The sequence below is a fragment of the Sciurus vulgaris genome (assembly GCF_902686455.1).
Source record: "Sciurus vulgaris genome assembly, chromosome: 4".
In the NCBI taxonomy this organism is placed as follows: Eukaryota; Metazoa; Chordata; class Mammalia; order Rodentia; family Sciuridae; genus Sciurus; species Sciurus vulgaris.
This window is the reverse complement of record NC_136464.1, coordinates 138344354-138361283: the sequence shown is the minus strand read 5'-3', so window position 1 is coordinate 138361283 and position 16930 is coordinate 138344354. Positions and strand designations below refer to the sequence as shown.

The 16930-nt window shown below is 48.2% G+C and overlaps 1 protein-coding gene across 2 annotated transcripts; it reads right to left on the bottom strand.

The window, feature by feature from the left end:
- Window positions 1–9156: 9156 nt before the first annotated feature.
- Window positions 9157–13762, bottom strand: PCDH8 (protocadherin 8). Of its 2 annotated transcripts, none has more exons than XM_079136602.1 (3): window positions 10942–13762; window positions 10568–10775; window positions 9157–10086 (listed from the first exon to the last, which is right to left on the bottom strand). In XM_079136602.1, the coding sequence occupies exons 1-3, from the start codon at window positions 13570–13572 to the stop codon at window positions 9713–9715; spliced, it is 3213 nt and encodes a 1070-aa protein (XP_078992728.1). In that variant the 5' UTR covers window positions 13573–13762; the 3' UTR covers window positions 9157–9712. The 2 variants fall into 2 exon arrangements, with proteins under 2 accessions (XP_078992728.1, XP_078992729.1); XM_079136603.1 differs by having other exon boundaries at window positions 11233–13762.
- Window positions 13763–16930: the final 3168 nt, after the last annotated feature.

Sequence of the window (16930 nt, the reverse complement as noted above, 5' to 3'; positions counted from 1 at the left end):
TTATCACTTAATCCTTCCTCTCTGGACATGCCCCATTTGCTGAGTCTCTGACAAGGTCTACCACTCAGAGCTGTGCATGGCATGACAGGCAGGGCCTGACCATCTGTGTGCAGCTCGGGGCTGCTCATCATTAGACTTCTCCATGGCCTCTTGGCTCCTCCCACTCCTCTACCTGTGTGCTGGAGCAGGGAAGAGGAAAATGTTAGGGGGCGATAGGGGCCCCTTTCAGCTCTAACCTCCGCACTTACCGTTTTACTTCCTTTCTACTTAGGTGTTTTATGCCTGTTTTTTTGTGGCAAGCAAAGAACCAAACATTCTGAAGATAGTGAATGAAGATTATATTAAATACTTTTGTGTAGAACTTGACCAAATCAAGGCAGGTCAGAATGTATATGTTGGCCCAACACTGCATAATCTTTATAGAACAGTGGTTCTCAAAGGGTGGTCCTTGGACTTGCAGAATTAACTTTTCCCAGGGAACTTGTTAGAAATACAAATTATAGGATCCAATTCAGAAATTCCCAGGCCAAGGTCCAGCAATTTGTTTTAACAATCCTTCTAGGTGGTTGTGATTTGGGAACCACTGGTGTAATGGATGCTACTGGTGTCTTACCCACATGCACCACCTGCATGGAACCATGAACTTCTTTCTAGTTACTGAGTGTGGTTGCTAATGGCTCATGGTGGCTCCCTTCCTGGGAGAATTGCCATTAGCCAAATGGAGAATCCCCTTGTCATGCAGGTAATATAGTATAGCCCTTTATTCTCAGTCCCTCAATCCAGGGGCAATGACTGACATCGAGATGTGAACTGAGTTTCTCTGAAGATGTTGCACCTATATTTTGACAGAGAAAATCCTAAACAAACCCTCTAACTTGACTGCTCTTAGTTGACTTCAAAAATCACTAATTTTGAAGGTCACACAGCTGGGCAATACAGTTTTGGTCTCCCACTAGCTTTACTGTAGACAATGCCTCTGATGTGGGAGTTATGATGATAAAGTTGCTTAGGTTATTTTTGAGGGTCTGCTTTTTGCTGAAAACACTGACTCTTCTCTTGGGGCTGCAGATATCCAGTGGGTGACTGGGATGAGCTGAAAAGGCCTGGCATCTTTGCTTTCATATTGTGTCTTTCTCTTTTGCTGCCTTAACCTTTTGTACTCAGCTCTGCATGTATGCATGTTGATTATTTGAGAAATATTTTGTCCAGAACTATAATACATGGTTAACTTGACCTGGGCTTGCTTGGTCTCTCTCCTCCTGCTTTAAGACTAAAGTCATCATGACTGAAAATACTACACCATGAAAGGAGTGAAAAGAGGTGACACCCAAGTTCCTGGAAGGTCTCTGCCTGTTCCAAGAAAAGACATTCATTAGCCTACCTCACTCCCTCTTTGTTCCTACCCTGTATCTGTAACTCCTGAAGCCCTTGGGGTTGAGAAGTTGATTAGTGAGAAAAGCTCCTGCTTCCTCATTCTTTGTCCTCTAAATGAAGCCTTTCTTTCTTCTCAACATTCATTTCTGGGGCATTGATTTTTCCACGGGATGAGCGTCTGAACTTGGGCTCTATAACAATATTAAAGATCCTGCAGACCGTTTGACCTTGGCTATCTAGAACATCATAATTGTGGACATAAAGTATTGTGGGTCAAGAGCCCAAATCATCTTGGGCTATCGTAGTCCCTTTAACAGCCATTTACTTAAAACCTCTGTATGTGACCTAATATCCTTATGACTATTAGGCAAAACTCTTGGAATGTATCACTCAGCTTAACCGACTTCTATCCTCCATCAACCCTAATGTTAAGAATGCTGTAACATCTGAAACCTGTAGAAAAGAGACCCCCACTCTGCTGTGGTCTGCCTACCTATGCCGATGTATTATCAAATGCATTGATTTATGCATTTGTTCTGTGGCTGTAAAAGTTCATGTAACCTCTTCTTCCGCAGAACTTGTCATTCATGGTAGCTTGATTCATGTTCCTAGGCCATGGCCTCTCATATATAGCTTAGAATAAATCATTTTTTTCCCTTTAAGACAGAGTAGTTATTTTAAGACAACAGAGTCCAAAAGGCTAGCACCTTGCCTCAAGAGAGGACGGATTTGTGGTCCAGAGCTCTGGGTAGGGACCTTCCTATTGAACTTTCTTCCCCCGCCCTATCCTGCTTGCTTCTCTCCCTTCCTAAGAGCATTCCTCAATAATTGATTTTCACAAGAGTCCCCATCCCAGTTTGTGCCTCCCAGGACTTGATTTCCAGACAATCATTAGAAATTAAGTGAGGAATTGAAGGACTTAGAGAGATATCTAAGAGTCCCATATGGGCACCTGAAAATATCTAGATAATTATATAGAATGTGATTTTTACTAGCTTTTGTATGTAACATAGTTTGGGAGAGGAGCCACTACATGCACAGACAGGCATATCAGGGACAGAATGGTGACATTGAATTTCTTTAGTGTAGGAGGTTGGCTGCCTGAGTCCTTAGCATTCCTGGAGGCACTGAAGTATCTTCATTAGTTGTTCTCAGACTTCCAGTGAGGGTGGTGATTAAGGGCTTTGGGCTGATAAGCACAATGAATCACAATGAGGTTAAGTGATGGCTGAAAGCCAGTTACTGAATGAAAATGAGATTCTACTCCCCACCCTCAATAACCCAGCCCTTCCTCTGATGATCTGGTGACATTCATTAGAAACAAAGCCTCACTTCTCTATGCCTTTCTTAGAATTCATAGGCAGAAAATTTGGCAAAACAAATAAAATTCCAATAAATAAGAGACTAATATCCAGCATTTAGCATAGAAAATAATTTGATGTTTTCATTAACTTTACTTTACAACTTGGCTGTGTTTGCATGGAGCAAAGTAGAGATTTGATAATTATCTGGATTATTTGGTGCATGTAGATTTATGTACCAAAATGAACAAGATTATGTCAAATAGCTAGACATATGGCACTCATAAACTTCTGGGATTCTCTTGAATCAGGTCTAAAGGGATGCTGCTGCATTAAGACTGGAAGTGGGGAGGGATTGATCTTCAATGGGTAAGGTGACTTATGCTTGGCCAGAGCTGGTGCTACTTCTGCATCATCCACACACTCCAGAGTCACTAGAGTAGCTGGGGTGCAAGAGATTCTGAATCTATTGGTTATGTCTGATTCAGAGGCATATTTAGCACATATCTGTGGGGAGATATGTTGGCTTGCGGAGGCAGAGTCTTTTGGCTATGATATGTAACCATGACCTTTTGTGTTTGGCTCTGTGAATCACTCCAATCAGCAAGCACTTTTTATTTAACCCCTGTTCTGTACCAGCCAGTGTACCTTGTGCTGGGGATATGGGCATGAAAGACAAACAGTCCTTGACTTCAGGGGCTGGAAAGGCAAGTTAGACAGGTAGACCAACTGTCCTCAGTTTGGTGAGTGCTGAGGAAGCACATAGCCCTGGCAGGCTTGGGGGAAGGGGTTGGAAAAGGCACTGCACCCAGCCCAGAAGTTTTCTCTAGTGAAGTGATTCTTCAGTAGTCTTGAAGGATAACAACAATTGGACCGAGAAGAGAAAGGGTGGGAGGAGAGAGGAGAGGAAATAGAATGCCTTTCCAAGCAGAGGGACCAGGATGGAGAGGTGTAGCACAAGTAGATCTTTCTGGTTGAAGAGTCATGCGTGAGGGAGGGGCAGGAGAGAAAGGTGGTAGCTGGACTGAGGCTGGGGAAGGAGGCAGGGGTCCAGAACATGAAGGATCTGGTGATGCCATTGGCAGCGCTTTGGACTTCACCCTAAGGGTGAAGTGAAGCCATGAGGGTATGAATCAGAAGAGTGGCAAGATCCGAGATCCTTATGGCAGCAATGTGACGGGTGGAGTGCCGAGGAAGATAAGTAGTGAATCCTGAGAGAGCAGGTAGAAGAGTGGGGCTGGAACCCAGGAAAGCAGCAATGAAGGTCTGAGTAAGGAGGTATAGACCTCATTCTTTATCAGTCGGATTTGATTTTAATCTCGGCTCCTTTTAATATTAGCTGTGTGACCTATGGCCAATTACCTTACCTCTCTAAGCCTCATTTTTCCCATATAGAAGATGATATGATGTAAAGTTGTGACGATTACATGAGATAACACCCATAAAGTATTTGATACAGTTACCAGAACACAGTATACACTAAAAATAAATGAATATATATTCTTATTTTTATGCAACCTGAATTAGTTCATTTTACTTTGCTATAACAAAATACCCAAGGCTGGATATTTCATAAAGAAAAGTTTTATTTGGCTCACAGATTTGGAGGAAGAAACTAAAATGGGATGGTTCAATTGATTCAGCCTCTAGTGAGGCCCCCTTGACTACAGTACATCAGGGTGGATGGCATCATGGGAGGAGTGGGGATGAGAGGGAGAGATCATGTGGCAAGATAAGAATCCAGAGAGCAGCAAGGGGTCAGTCTTATTCTTTCATAACAACCTATTCTCTTGGAAACTAACTGGGGATCCCCTTGGGAACTAACTGGAGTCTTCCAAGGGTGGCAATCACCCAATTACCTTACCCTAAACCCCATCTCCTAAAGGTTCTACTACCTCCCAACATTGCCATATTGGGGACCAAACTTCCAACACATGAACCATTATTCAATTTGGACAGTTTTTCTAAGAGCAGACACTGAAACAAAGACTCGGGTGCTGGGAATATTATAAATGAGAGATGCAGACAGTCCTTGACTATGGGCTAGTAAGGGAAGATAGACAAGTAGAGCAGCAATTGCCCTCAATTTGGTCAATGCTGAGGTAGCCCAGAGGAGTGGTTGTTTTCCTTGGGAAGTGATCCCAGGAAGCAGGAAGAGAGGGAGTGAGAAAAGTGAGACAGGGAGTCTGGGGTTGTGGTTCAGTGGTAGAGTGCTTGCCTAGTATGTGTGACGCTCTGGGTTGTATCCTCGGTACCATATATAAATGAATAAAATAAAGGTTTTGTGTCCATCTACAAATAAAAAAATATTAAAAAAAAAGTGAGACAGGGGAAGGTTGGAAAGCCAACAGAGGCTGTGTTACTGGGTGGATTGCTGCTTTGGGCAACTGGGGCTCAACTTCACTGGGGACCCTTAGGGGAATGTGTAGAACACAACTCAAAATGGCTCTTCCAAAGGATGGAAAGCTGGGGTATTTATCTGCCAACTCCTGTCCCTCATTGGTTGACGGATGTCCCTGTGGGCCTTGAATCCCCTTCCAGGCCTCTTTGTGCACAGGCTGAACAAGCTTCAGTGTGACCAGAGGCCCTTAGCAAATCTCAAGGAGTAGAAAATAGTGGTTGAGATAGATACTGTCACAGTGCAATCAGAAGTGTCCACTTCATCTTATGTGGACTCAGGTCAGCAGAGGGACATGGGCAGAGTATCTTATCAGCTATAGTGGAGTGAAGGGACAATGAAACAATATTTAAAAGGTAGAATGAATAGATTTTTATTGGATGTTGGGAGTAAGAAACAGGGTGGAGTCTGAAAATGACTTCTGTATTTTGAGTTTGTGCTTGCATTTATTGGGTTTAAAATACTTGCCAGAGGGATAGTTTGGGGTTAATGGTGGCAGGGAAGAGGAGATGATTCTCTTTTGGGCATGCTGAGTTGGAGGTGTCTGTGAAACAGCCAAGCATCATATTGAGTTGGCAAATGGAATTTTCCTAATTCTGTGTTAAACTGTGCAGGCTTCAACTTGACATGTTGAAATTCCTTAAACAGGGTTTGTGGGAGCAAGTTCTAACTCTGATAATGAATGAAGATTTTTCTCCCTGCTAAAAGAGCACATTTAATATGGTGGCTTAAGTGATGGTTTTAAAAATAGCCTGGAGTCTCCTTCTACCTGCTGTTCACTTATTACTTGATTTTGAACCTGTTGGTGAATTCTGTTGCAGATTGTCTCCCTTTGAAGAAAGAAAGTAATAAATACTCTTTGAGTGATTGCATAGCTATTGAAAACCAAAGCAGCATATTCAAAGCTCTCCTGAGTTTTTGCAGAGCCCAGTGGTCCTCTGAGTATTGTATTTCTTTGCTTCAGTTTGCTTTCAAAACTTAACAACATTCCAATTATACTGTTGTTACTGAATTCAGTACTAAAGTGAATATGCTTGTTTTCTAACTGGAATTTTTAGATAATAAAAGCTTATATTTACCAACTGAATAAGCCAGATAGTTAAGCTAATTATGGCATGGAACTCATCCTGATTTTATATATATTTATATTTTCTCCCTTTCTTTCTATAGGCATATATATTTGCATTTGAGACATGCATCCTGTTTTTGTTCTATTTCAGAATGCATTTTTCAATAGATGTTGAAACCACTTACATTTTAATTTTCTGAAGTGGTTTCTTTGATGGATATTTTATTATAGGAAGAAGTGTCGGACATCCAAGTCAATGGGGCCAGAGACAAAAGATGTGGAACAGGTGAAGTCTGGCTTTAGCTTTCTCTTTCAAGGTGACTTACATTTTCCCTGAGGTCTTTCCCATGTCCCTGTGCTCACTGCCAAGTTACCAAAGGGTGGTTGGCCTCCACCTCCAGAGAGGTATTTTTGTTGCCATCACAAACCTGTACGGCTTGTGAGTTGTTGTGTGATGCTCACTTCAGCCTGCTTGTTTGTGGAGTGCTGAATACACATGAAGCTCTGGTTTATGTGGTGAGCAAGGAAGAAGTGGAGAGCAAAACAGGGTCAGAACGAGATTGGACATCCTGGGTCCACTTCTTCCTTACTGGGTGGGACTCTGACAATAGTTAAAATGAAGGCTGACTTTAAAGTGGGACAAGGAAAGGGGAAGTAGCACAGGGTGTAGTGGGAACTTATCATAGGCTTAGATTTGTGCTCTGCATCTATATTGTCTCATTTATTTTATTTAAACAATACAGTTTCTTAAAAATAGACTTGAGAGTAAGCATTTCCAGAGAAAAGCAGAAAGTCTCTCCCATGCAGCTCCTGATTCTGAGGGTCCCTGCTGCTGGTCCTTAGGACACCCTCCTCATTTTTGTTTGAACAAACAATTTTAAGGGTTGAACTGTGTGTTTGGTTTTGTAAAGGTTCCAGGCTGAAGTCAAGCCCTATAGTGGTCACTTCTCTAAAGGGAAAAAATGAAACAGTGAAGTCACAGAGGTTGTGAACTCCTAATATTTTGAGTAGTAAAATAGCATGCAGAGTACAAAATAAAAAAACAAATAAACATTATTTTACTTTTGAAGGGTCCACAAAGCAAATGCAGAGAGATTGGCTGCTTTTAGATTGCAGGATGGGATTATTCATTTGTCTTTCTGCTCTGCATTTGATGGGACTGACTCAAACATACAGCTTCAGATCAACCAGGGGGTCTCTCCCACCAGGCCTGATCATCCGGGCTCTGGAGATGTCTGGTAACCTTTCCAAATCCCACATTTTCTTTGGAACTGGAGGTTTGGGCAGCCTGAGCTTGTCAGGCGCATGTGCAGCTCAGTTGCCTGCAGAAACTGCTGCACTTTGCACAGGCCGTGGGTGGCGAAGCACTTGTATGTGCCCGACCTGCTGTTCAGCTTGGAGCCACCGCTGGTTTCAATTATGACTTCAACATGCAGCTTTGAGGGCTCCTCTATTCATTACAGTGCCTCACACTCTATAATTAGTAATAAAGGAATACAGGGACTTCACAAATATAAAGGACTAAACAATAACCAGGCAGTAAAGGCAATGCACTGGGACTTCTTTACCTCTTCGTTTCTTTCAAGATTAAAAAAACAAAAACAAGAACCAAAAAACAAAAAACACAAACTTCGTTCATTGCTTTATTTTTCATTCTGAACAATCTAAGTTAGAATCTTACCCTGGATACTTATGTAAAAACAAATTTTTTTTTTTTTTTTTAATGGTACTAGGGATAGAATCCAGGGCCTTGTATGTGCTGGGCAAATATTCTACCACGAACTGCAGCCCTAGTCTCTGGCTACCTATTAGCTGAGTGATTTTCAGCATTTTATCTAACTTCCTTGTGCCTCAGTTTTCTTATGTAAAATGGAGTTAGCGATGGTTCTCATTGCATGAAGGAAGTTTGAGAATTAAATGAGATAATTCATGCAGAGTGCTTTGCAAAGAGCTCTGCTCATATAAAAGCTTGTTCAGTAAATGTTAGCTCTCGTTATCACCATCATCATTTTGATTTCAAATGAAATGCATAGAAAACATAGGCATAGGTGTCTTGAATATCTTTGTAAAATCTTCCATTATGCACATTTTCAAACACAAACACAAATAGACTATAAGGGTAGTTACTCCCACCTCCACATGTATCCATATTACTATTGACAATTATCATCTTATCAGTCTTATTCCACAAAGCCTCATGTTTTTCTTTTCCCTAGAATATCTTCAAGTTTGCATCTCCTCATTTCACCCATAAACTTTTTTTTTTTCAGTGCTGGGTATTGGGCCTTAAGCGTGCTAGAAATGTGCCTTATCATTGTGCCATGCCCCCAATCCTTTCAGTGTCTTTTTGATACTAAAATACTAATAAGCTCATTGGGATAGTCTTCTTCACCTCAAATCCAGGTTCCTAAAGGAGTTACTGTTTGCTAGTAAAATCTCTACAAATGTTTAATTAGTCAATGAACAACCCATACTTAGCTTTCCTACCTTTTTTTTTTTTTTTTTTTTTGTACCAGGGATGGAACCCACAGTATTGTATATCATAGGCAAGCACTCTGCCACTGAACTACATCCCAGCCCTCCTTTTTAATCTTGAGACAGGGCGGCCCATGTGGATACAAACTTGTAAGTCTCCTGCCTCAGCCTCCCAAGTAGCTGGATTAACAGGCATGTACCTTCACATTAGACCTTTCCTCCACTTTTTGATAGATACTTAATAACCATGAGTTGAGTAAATAGGTGAGGGCAAGGATTTTATAGTGATCAGTGTATATGGAGATGTACATGTTTTATAAAATCAACAAATATTTTAAATTCTTGGGTGAGATTTTGCAATACTTGAAATACCACAGGGTTAATATTGCCATAAACATTTATAATGTCTAAATAATTAGCACTTGAAAGAAGATTTAATCCTGGCACCAAAATTATTTGTGAATGTCTGGCTATAGGCAACTTCATGAAAAGCAATTAGCAGATTCTTCAAACACATGACAAATCCTTTATTACTGTGCTTATAAGTGACACGGTTTACAGAAAACCAAATGTAATTAAATAACATTGAACTTGAAATCTACCACAGACTCAAGATATACAAGTTATACTTGGCAAGGCAAAACTTCTCAAACACTAGGTCGTTTCTGGTGAAAGATAAATTTCCATTAAGTAATTCCAACATTTTTTTTTTTTTTGTCTTACAGACAGTTCCTTTGGCAATAACTTCCACTTTAGCTTTTATTATATAAAAATATAACAAAATTTCATTATATACAAACATTACATTACACAATGTACAGGTTAAAAACACTAAGAAAATGGCAAGCTACAAGTGAAATTAAAGTCAATAGCATGATAAGAAAAATTAAATACTGCACACATTTCATAAAAATTACATTAACTACATTTTTGTTTGCAAATACCAAACAGTACCAATGTGATTGGAAATAGCTTCCAACAACTTCATTTTAAGGCACATCTTGCATATTTATATATACAACACTGAAACCGGTCAATAACTTAGGGGCTTCTCGGAGTGACTTGTATATGTATGTGAAGACATGCAGCATGGGATTACACATTTTCATTGGCTCCCTTCTTTGGAGACAGGTATCTTCCAGGAGGGGACTGGTAGAGGGGCACCCCAATCTCCTGAAGGTCTGGGAGCCTCCCTGGACGTGGAGGAGAGAGGAGAGTGACTGTCCTATCATAGTCTCTGTGCAGCACTTTCTCATAGACGCTCTGCAGCCCTACTGTCTTGGGCAGCTGGGCCTGGTAGTAATTGTCCCTGCGCAGAGGATCCCGAGGCAGGGACGTGCTCTTACAGAAGGTTGACATCTGGGCTGGTGGATGAGGAGGGGGATGCGAGTTGGGCCCTCCACAGGATGGGCTCCAGCAACGGTCAGAGTGGCCAAGGATCTTACACTCAGCAGTGCATGCCCACAGTCCTATCATAAAAAGGGAAAGAGCATGATGATTATTCTGGAGATTACACACACCTAAGCCTCCATCTTCAGAAGAATGCCAGCCAGGTTCAGAGTGACTGAAAAGGAAAGTGTGTATAAAGATGAATGGTGTGATTTGAGAACTGAAAGGCACATTGCTTCCTATAAAAACATCTTTATACAAAGCTCGGCCCAGCCTCTTTTGCTGGAAGGAAAAAAAAACTGATAAACCGAATTCCCTTCCTACATGATTGACATCATCTCTGCTTATTCCTAACAGGATGGGGGTGTGCCTTATTCAAGTGTGGAGTTGCCTCTACTTGGCAATTTGAAATTCACTGTTTGAGGCAGGGATCCAGAACGGGAGGAATAAAAAGTGGGAAAAAGGGGGTGAGTTCGGGAACCGAGATTGAGAGGAGGCAAGAAATGTGAGGGAGGGAGGAATGGGTTGGGGGTATGATGGTGATGGAAGAAGAGTCCTCACCGCTCTGCATGTGGTTGATGAGATCCTTTTTTAGAGCGTCCCCGCTGATGTCAGAATCGCTGTCGTTGAAATCACTGTCCCCTTTGCCGCTGTCTTTGCCGCTGAACTTCTCCGCTTCTCGGCCCGAGATAGTGTTGAATGAGTGTCCCTTCCAGACCGCCACAGGGGGCGCCGGCTCCTTTCCGAAGCCCGGGGAGGCACCGTAGGGCTGCAGCGGGGAATGGGGGAAGAGGGTGTGAGGGTTGGACAAGAAACAAAAAAGCATGTGCGACAGGTAGTGTCTCCCTGCCAGACCCACCCCTACCCATCGACTCCCTTCCCCCAGCCTGTCCGCGGAGCACGGAGAGGGGCGCCCAGCCGAAGGAAGGCCTCACCTCGGCGTGCGCGCCGCGGAGCCGCTGCTGCCCCTCGAAGTGACAGGAGCTTTCCCCAGTGGCGCTGCCGCCCTCCGAGCCCGGCACTTCGGCCGCGGCGACCGCGGGCGGGGGCGCGTCGGCCGCGGGGCTGCCAAAGGGCGCTTTGCCGCTGCCAGGGAAGGTGAGCACGTCGAACATGTTGGGCCTGGGCCCAGCTCCCCGGGTGGTTTCCTCCGGGGAGCCGGGAGCCGAGGCTCCGCCGCCCGCCGCCCCGGGCCGCTCTTCCCGGAGGGGCCCCCCTTTGCGCACCTCCTTCTTGCGGCGGTTGCAAGTGGTAGCGATGGCGATGATGGCGGCCAGCAGTAGCGTGCAGCTCCCGGCCAACACGATGATGACAATCAGCGGCGTGTCCCATTGCAGCGCCGGCCCAGACGCCTCAAGCCGAGAGCCAGGCGGGCGGGAGTGCTCTGGGCTCCCTACACTGGCAGGCACAACCGGCCCGCGTCCACCACCTGCTGTTACCACGAAGCTGACAGTTGCGGTGGTGGTGAGAGGTGGGCGGCCGCCGTCGGATATGACCAGCAGCGCCCTAAACACGCGGCCCGGAGGCTCTTGCGAGAGGTCTCCGGTGAGCACGATCTCCCCCGTGCGGCGACCGATGGCGAAGACTTCGCGCGGCTCCTGCTGCTGTAGGTCAAAAGCCAGCTCCCCATTGGCGCCTTCATCAGCATCCCGGGCCTGCACGCGCGCCACAGCCGTGTCCTTAGATGTGCGCCCGGGGACCGCAACTTCTAGAGAGCCGTTTGCAGGCGCTGGGTGCACCAGGACCGGCGCATGGTCGTTCTGGTCCAGCACCCGCACTTGCACAAGAGCGCTGCTGGAAAGCTGAGGGGAGCCGCCGTCGCTAGCTTGGATGCGCACGTCGAGCTGGTGCAGAGTCTCATAGTCGAAGCTGCGCAGCGCGTAGATGGCTCCTGTAGCCGGGTCCACTGAGACGTAGGTAGACACAGCGCCTCCGGAGCGGCCCACTTCAGCCTCTAGCAGCCGGTAGGTGACCTGGCCGTTGCGGCCCAAATCCGGATCCCGGGCAGCCACGGTGGCCAGGTAGGCTCCAGGCGGGTTGTTTTCGCGCACAGACACCTCATAGACTGGCCGCGTGAAGAGTGGCGCGTTATCGTTCTCGTCGCCCACACGCACAGTGTAGGGCCTCACAGTGCGCAGCGGGGGCGCGCCACGGTCCTCGGCCACCAGCGTCAGATTGTACTCGGCGATGCGCTCTCGGTCCAGTGAAGCTGCGGTCACCACCAGGTAGCTGCCTGCGTAGGCCGGCTGCAATCGGAAGTGCTCGTGCCCATAGAGGGCGCAGCGTACCTGCCCATTGGCGCCTGAGTCCCTGTCCGAGGTGCTGACCAGCGCCACCAGGCTCTCCCGTGCCGCCCCCTCAGGCACCAAAGAGGTGGCGCCGGTCTCCTGAGTCCCCGGCCCAGCCGACGAGGTCGCGTCCGTCCCCCCGAGTGCGGCGGCGGCGGCGGCGGCGGCGAAGGGCGAGGCAGCTGGCGCTCCCGGGGCGGCGAGCGGGGTGATAGCGATGTCTGGAGCGTTGTCGTTGACGTCGCGGATGCGCACGATGACCTTGCAGGTGGCGGCCCGGGGACCAGGGCCGCGGTCCTGCGCCCTCACGTCCAGCTCGTAGGTGTCCTGTCGTTCGTAGTCTACGGGACCCGCCAGGGTGAGGCGACCCGAGCGCGGGTCCAGCCGGAAGAGGCGGCGCGCTTCGGGTGGGGTTCGAGCACCGAAGGAGAACACCACGTCGCCGTTGGGGCCCTCGTCGGGGTCCGCCGCGTCCAGGTCCAGCAACAACGAGCCCACGGGAGCATCCTCCGCCAATTCCACCTCGGCCACGGCGCCCTGAGGGAAGGCGGGGCTGTGGTCGTTGGCGTCCAGCACACGCACGCTGAGAGCTGCGGTGGCAGAGCGCGGCGGGCGGCCGCCGTCCTGGGCCACTAACTCCAGGCTGTAAGCGGCCTGGCTTTCGCGGTCCAGCTCCTGCAACAGCACCAGATCTGCGCACTGGGCGCCGTCCGCGCGCGTCTGCAGCTCCACTCGGAATGGGCTGTGAGGCTCAGCTAGGCGCACACTCTGCAGCCCATTGGCACCTACATCCTCGTCCACCGGCACCTCCAGGGGGATGCGCGTGCCCACCGCTGCACCCTCGGACACCTCCACCGGAATCTGGGCCCTGGGGAAGCGCGGCGCGTGGTCGTTGACGTCCCTCACCTCCACCTCCACGTGCACCAGTCGGTATTGCTCCTGTGAGAAGCTGACCACGTCGAACGCCAGCACACACTGAGGAGCCTGGCCACATAGTCGCTCACGGTCCAGGCCTGCGTCCCCGACGGTCAGCTGCCCGTCACCCTCGCGCACCCGAAGCAGAGAGCTGTTGAATTGCTTCATCAGGCGGAAGCTTGTGTCTCCAGATACTTTCATATGCAGGTCCTCAGCTAGGGTCCCGATGACCGTGCCGGGGGCATCTTCTTCGAAGGTGCTGTATCGGACTGTCTTGCTCTGGGCCACTGAAAGCACCCAGCAGAGGCTGAAGAGCTGTAGGGGGAAAAGGCAAGGGCTGCCCCAGCGCCTCACAGAACTCATACCGCTAGCTCAAGCGCTATTTCTAAATGCTATGGAAGACAGTCTTCTCTGGTTTGCAGGTCCGGCGGTGAGTCCCTGGCTCCAGGGAGCACGCTCTTTGCAAGCCCTGTGCGGGAGAACTGTGTAGGTTGCAGCTCCGGCTCAGGCTGGCTCAGAGGACTAGCGGACCCGCCCTCACTCTGCGCCTCTCCCTCCCTTCTCCTAGCAGGAGCTGCGCCGCCGTGAGCCGCCTCCGCCTTTGTAACCGCCGATATGCAAATCACCCGAGCCGGGCAGCCAATGGCCGCCTAGCCTTAGCGCCGCTCCTCCGCCAGCCTCTGACAATTCTTTTAATGTGGAAAGGCTTAGAGGAGAAAACAAGGGAAGAAAACGAGGGGGATCGTTCCTTTGTTATTAACACTCCTTCCCCCCCGCCTTTTTTTTTTTTTTTTTTTTTTTGTCAGTATTCTGCTTGTAGAGGAGTTGGCGCAAGATTCCGGGGGTGAAAGGAGCGGAGCGGGTGGTTTTGTTTGGTGTGCGCCCCGCACCCTTTCTCCAATGTCGACTGCGAAAACTAAGTGCCAAGTAGCTCGGGTTTCTCCCCAGTGGCTCCGGATTCTCGCATCCCTCCAGAACCCCCCGCCCCTTCCCCGCCGGCTTCGTTTTGCACCTCCGAGGCTTCCAAACTTGCTCTGCCAAGTGAGGCTCTGCTCACCTTTCCCAGCTTCCCACAGCGCCTGGAATAGCTTGTTGACGAAGAAGCCTGAAGGATAAGGCAAAATTGATTTTATTCAAATTTATATACGGAATTGTGTTTTGCTCGTGTGAGCCCGGGTGATCAGAGCTGCCACTTCCCTTTCAATAAAGAGCACTACGATATGTTAGTATGCATGTCACTGTCCAAATGGCTTTCTTAAGCCTTGGGCGCTAGCAGGCAAGGAAAAAAAGTTCCAAATAGGATTTAGCATAAGCTTGAGGAGATTTGGAAAGGTTTCAAAGATCAGACTGTATCAAAGGCTTATGAAGCCCTCGTTAGCAGTGGAAATAGAATGGCGTGGCAGGCGATCCCATCGGAGGCCCCAATGTCTGTATTATTTCACTGTGACAAGCTAAGGGGAGAGAAAGTTGAACAGTTTCCACAGCGGAGTTGGGCTAACTTGAATATAACGAGCAAACGCCACATGTATCCATTATGTTCCTCTATTCATCCTCAATCACTGCCATAACTCTCGGGCTAAACGGTGATGGGCGCTGAATTTCACACAATACCCGGTTCGTATTAGAGTGCATTTAGAGAACTTTCCCTCCTGATGCCTTGTTCCGCCTATTTAGAGGATTTTCTTTCTGTTCTAATAAGGCCGCTCTGGGAAGCAGCACTCGTCCCGCTCCAGAAGAACAAAATCACAGCATGACGTTGAAACCTGGCACGAACCTGGGGGAACTTAACCATCTGCCTAGGAAAGTATGGAACTTCGGCATTGGCAAACTCCAGGCGGAGCGTGTCTTTGGGCTGGCCGAGAACTGCGAGAACTGTGAGAACTGCGTTGCTTGCACAGGTATCCACCCACCTACCCCTGAGGGCCAGGGTGATGGGACACCATCCTGGAAGAAGACAGATTCTTATGGATTCTTACTGAAACGCTTTGAGCACACTATGCAAATACATAAGAAAGATGAGAGTTAAAAACAGAAATCACGCACTCGATTTTTTTTTAAAGGCCATGGGTTTGATAAGCAGGTTGCAATCAGTCAAGGTTCTTCAGAATCCTAATATTGGGCCTGTTGTCAACAACCTATCCATGTTTTCCTTACATCTGAACTCAAGGGAATGTGTTTTGGACTCTTTTTAGAGGAGGAGCAGGACTTTCCCCAGAGAGAAAGACCATGCAGGGAGCCAGGTGGGCAGTGGGGTAGAGGAGAATAAGGGAGGAGTTTGGAACTGTCAGAGTGGAAAATGAAATCCCCTAGGCATCAGGAAATAAAAGCTTGCAGGAGATTGGGATGGGTGTATGGTGGGTGGCTTGAAACTTCCTCAGATCCTCTAGGTTCCTTTCTGCATCACCTTCACCTTGCCGCCCAAGGACTAAGGCCAGACACGCGGGAACTTGGGAAGGGCAACGCCCCTACAAGATCACAATTCCCAGCCTTCTTTTCCATGTTTTCCCCTCTCCAAGTGACATTTAATATCTGGCTCTTGCCCCATCACCGCACAAGAGACATTACTGGAGTGGGGTATACAACCCGAAGAACTTCCTGTCTTCTTTCAGAACCCACTGCAACGTTCCTATCTGGGAGTAGGGTCTGCAGTTGACCTTTGGCGCTCCCAGGCTCAGGTGCTCAGTTCTCGCTCCCCCTGTCGGTTCAGATTCGAACAGATTCAGAACTGGGCTGTTGGACAGCGGTCTCTAGGCTTCCGCTCCTGTAACCCCTGGCGGTCAAGCTCAGGCGCTGCTCTTAAGTAGGCGGAGAACAACACATGTCTAGAGCAAGCAGGGAAGGGGGCAGTGGGGTAGGAGTCGCGGAGAAGGGGTGGGGAGACACTTGCTCAGAACAAGTGGCTAAGAGTTGGACACTAAGCCAACGTACCCGGCACCCTCCTCAAAATTCTGGGTTGGACTGCGGGATATCGTCTCTGTGCGAATCCCACCCCTTTCTCGACCTCGGCACTTCCTCATCAGCATGCTCGTTCTCGAGGCGGAAATAGAGTGCTTGGAAGGGGGAAAGGGACGAATGGAAGAAGCTGGCAAAAGCCAAGTGGCGGAAGGAGGGGTGTGGGGAGGCTAGTAGCAGGTTCAAAGCTTTTTATCAGCAGCTAGGTCCCTGTCCGCTGGGAAGTGGCAACGACCGCGGCGGCGCCAGGAAGCTGATTGCCGGGAGCGCAGAGCATCGAGCCCGGGGCGGGAGCTTGGGGAGCCGCGAGCTCGACTGCAGCGGCCAGCGCACAGAGGTCTTGCAGAGCTGGTGGTAGAAGTGTGAAGGCACGCGAGCAGAGTGAGCTCCCGGCCGGCAGCCTGCAGCCGCCTGCTACGGAAATACGATTTAATATAGCGCATCAGCGACCACGGAGCAACTCCCTGGGGAGGAAAAATGTCAGGGGAGGGGAGGAGGGCTACTAGAGGGGAGTAGGGGGATGGGAGGGGAGCTCGCCCGCCCTAGCGCTGATCCCACCCAACAAAAGCCGGTCAAATAGCCTTGTTATCATACCAAAAGGCCTGGGCAAGCTCAAAAGAGCCCCTTTCTCTTGGTTTTAGCAACTTTGCGGGCAACTGTCTAGCAATCCTGAGAACAAACACAGCTCCACAATGGCCAGCGTTTTCTCGGAATGCAAATGTTGCAGGCTCCGTAAAGCTGGGTTTCTGTTACCGAGCCTAATGCCGGC

Bases quoted from the DNA above. Each gene is read 5' to 3' on its own strand.
- PCDH8 (XM_079136602.1), bottom strand. From the start codon at position 13,572: ATGAGTTCTGTGAGGCGCTGGGGCAGCCCTTGCCTTTTCCCCCTACAG. The intron at 10,776-10,941 runs GTGAGGCCTTCC...TCCCCGCTGCAG, and splicing joins TCCGCGGCGCGCACGCCGAG to CCCTACGGTGCCTCCCCGGG. The intron at 10,087-10,567 runs GTGAGGACTCTT...TTTTTATGATAG, and splicing joins CATCAACCACATGCAGAGCG to GACTGTGGGCATGCACTGCT.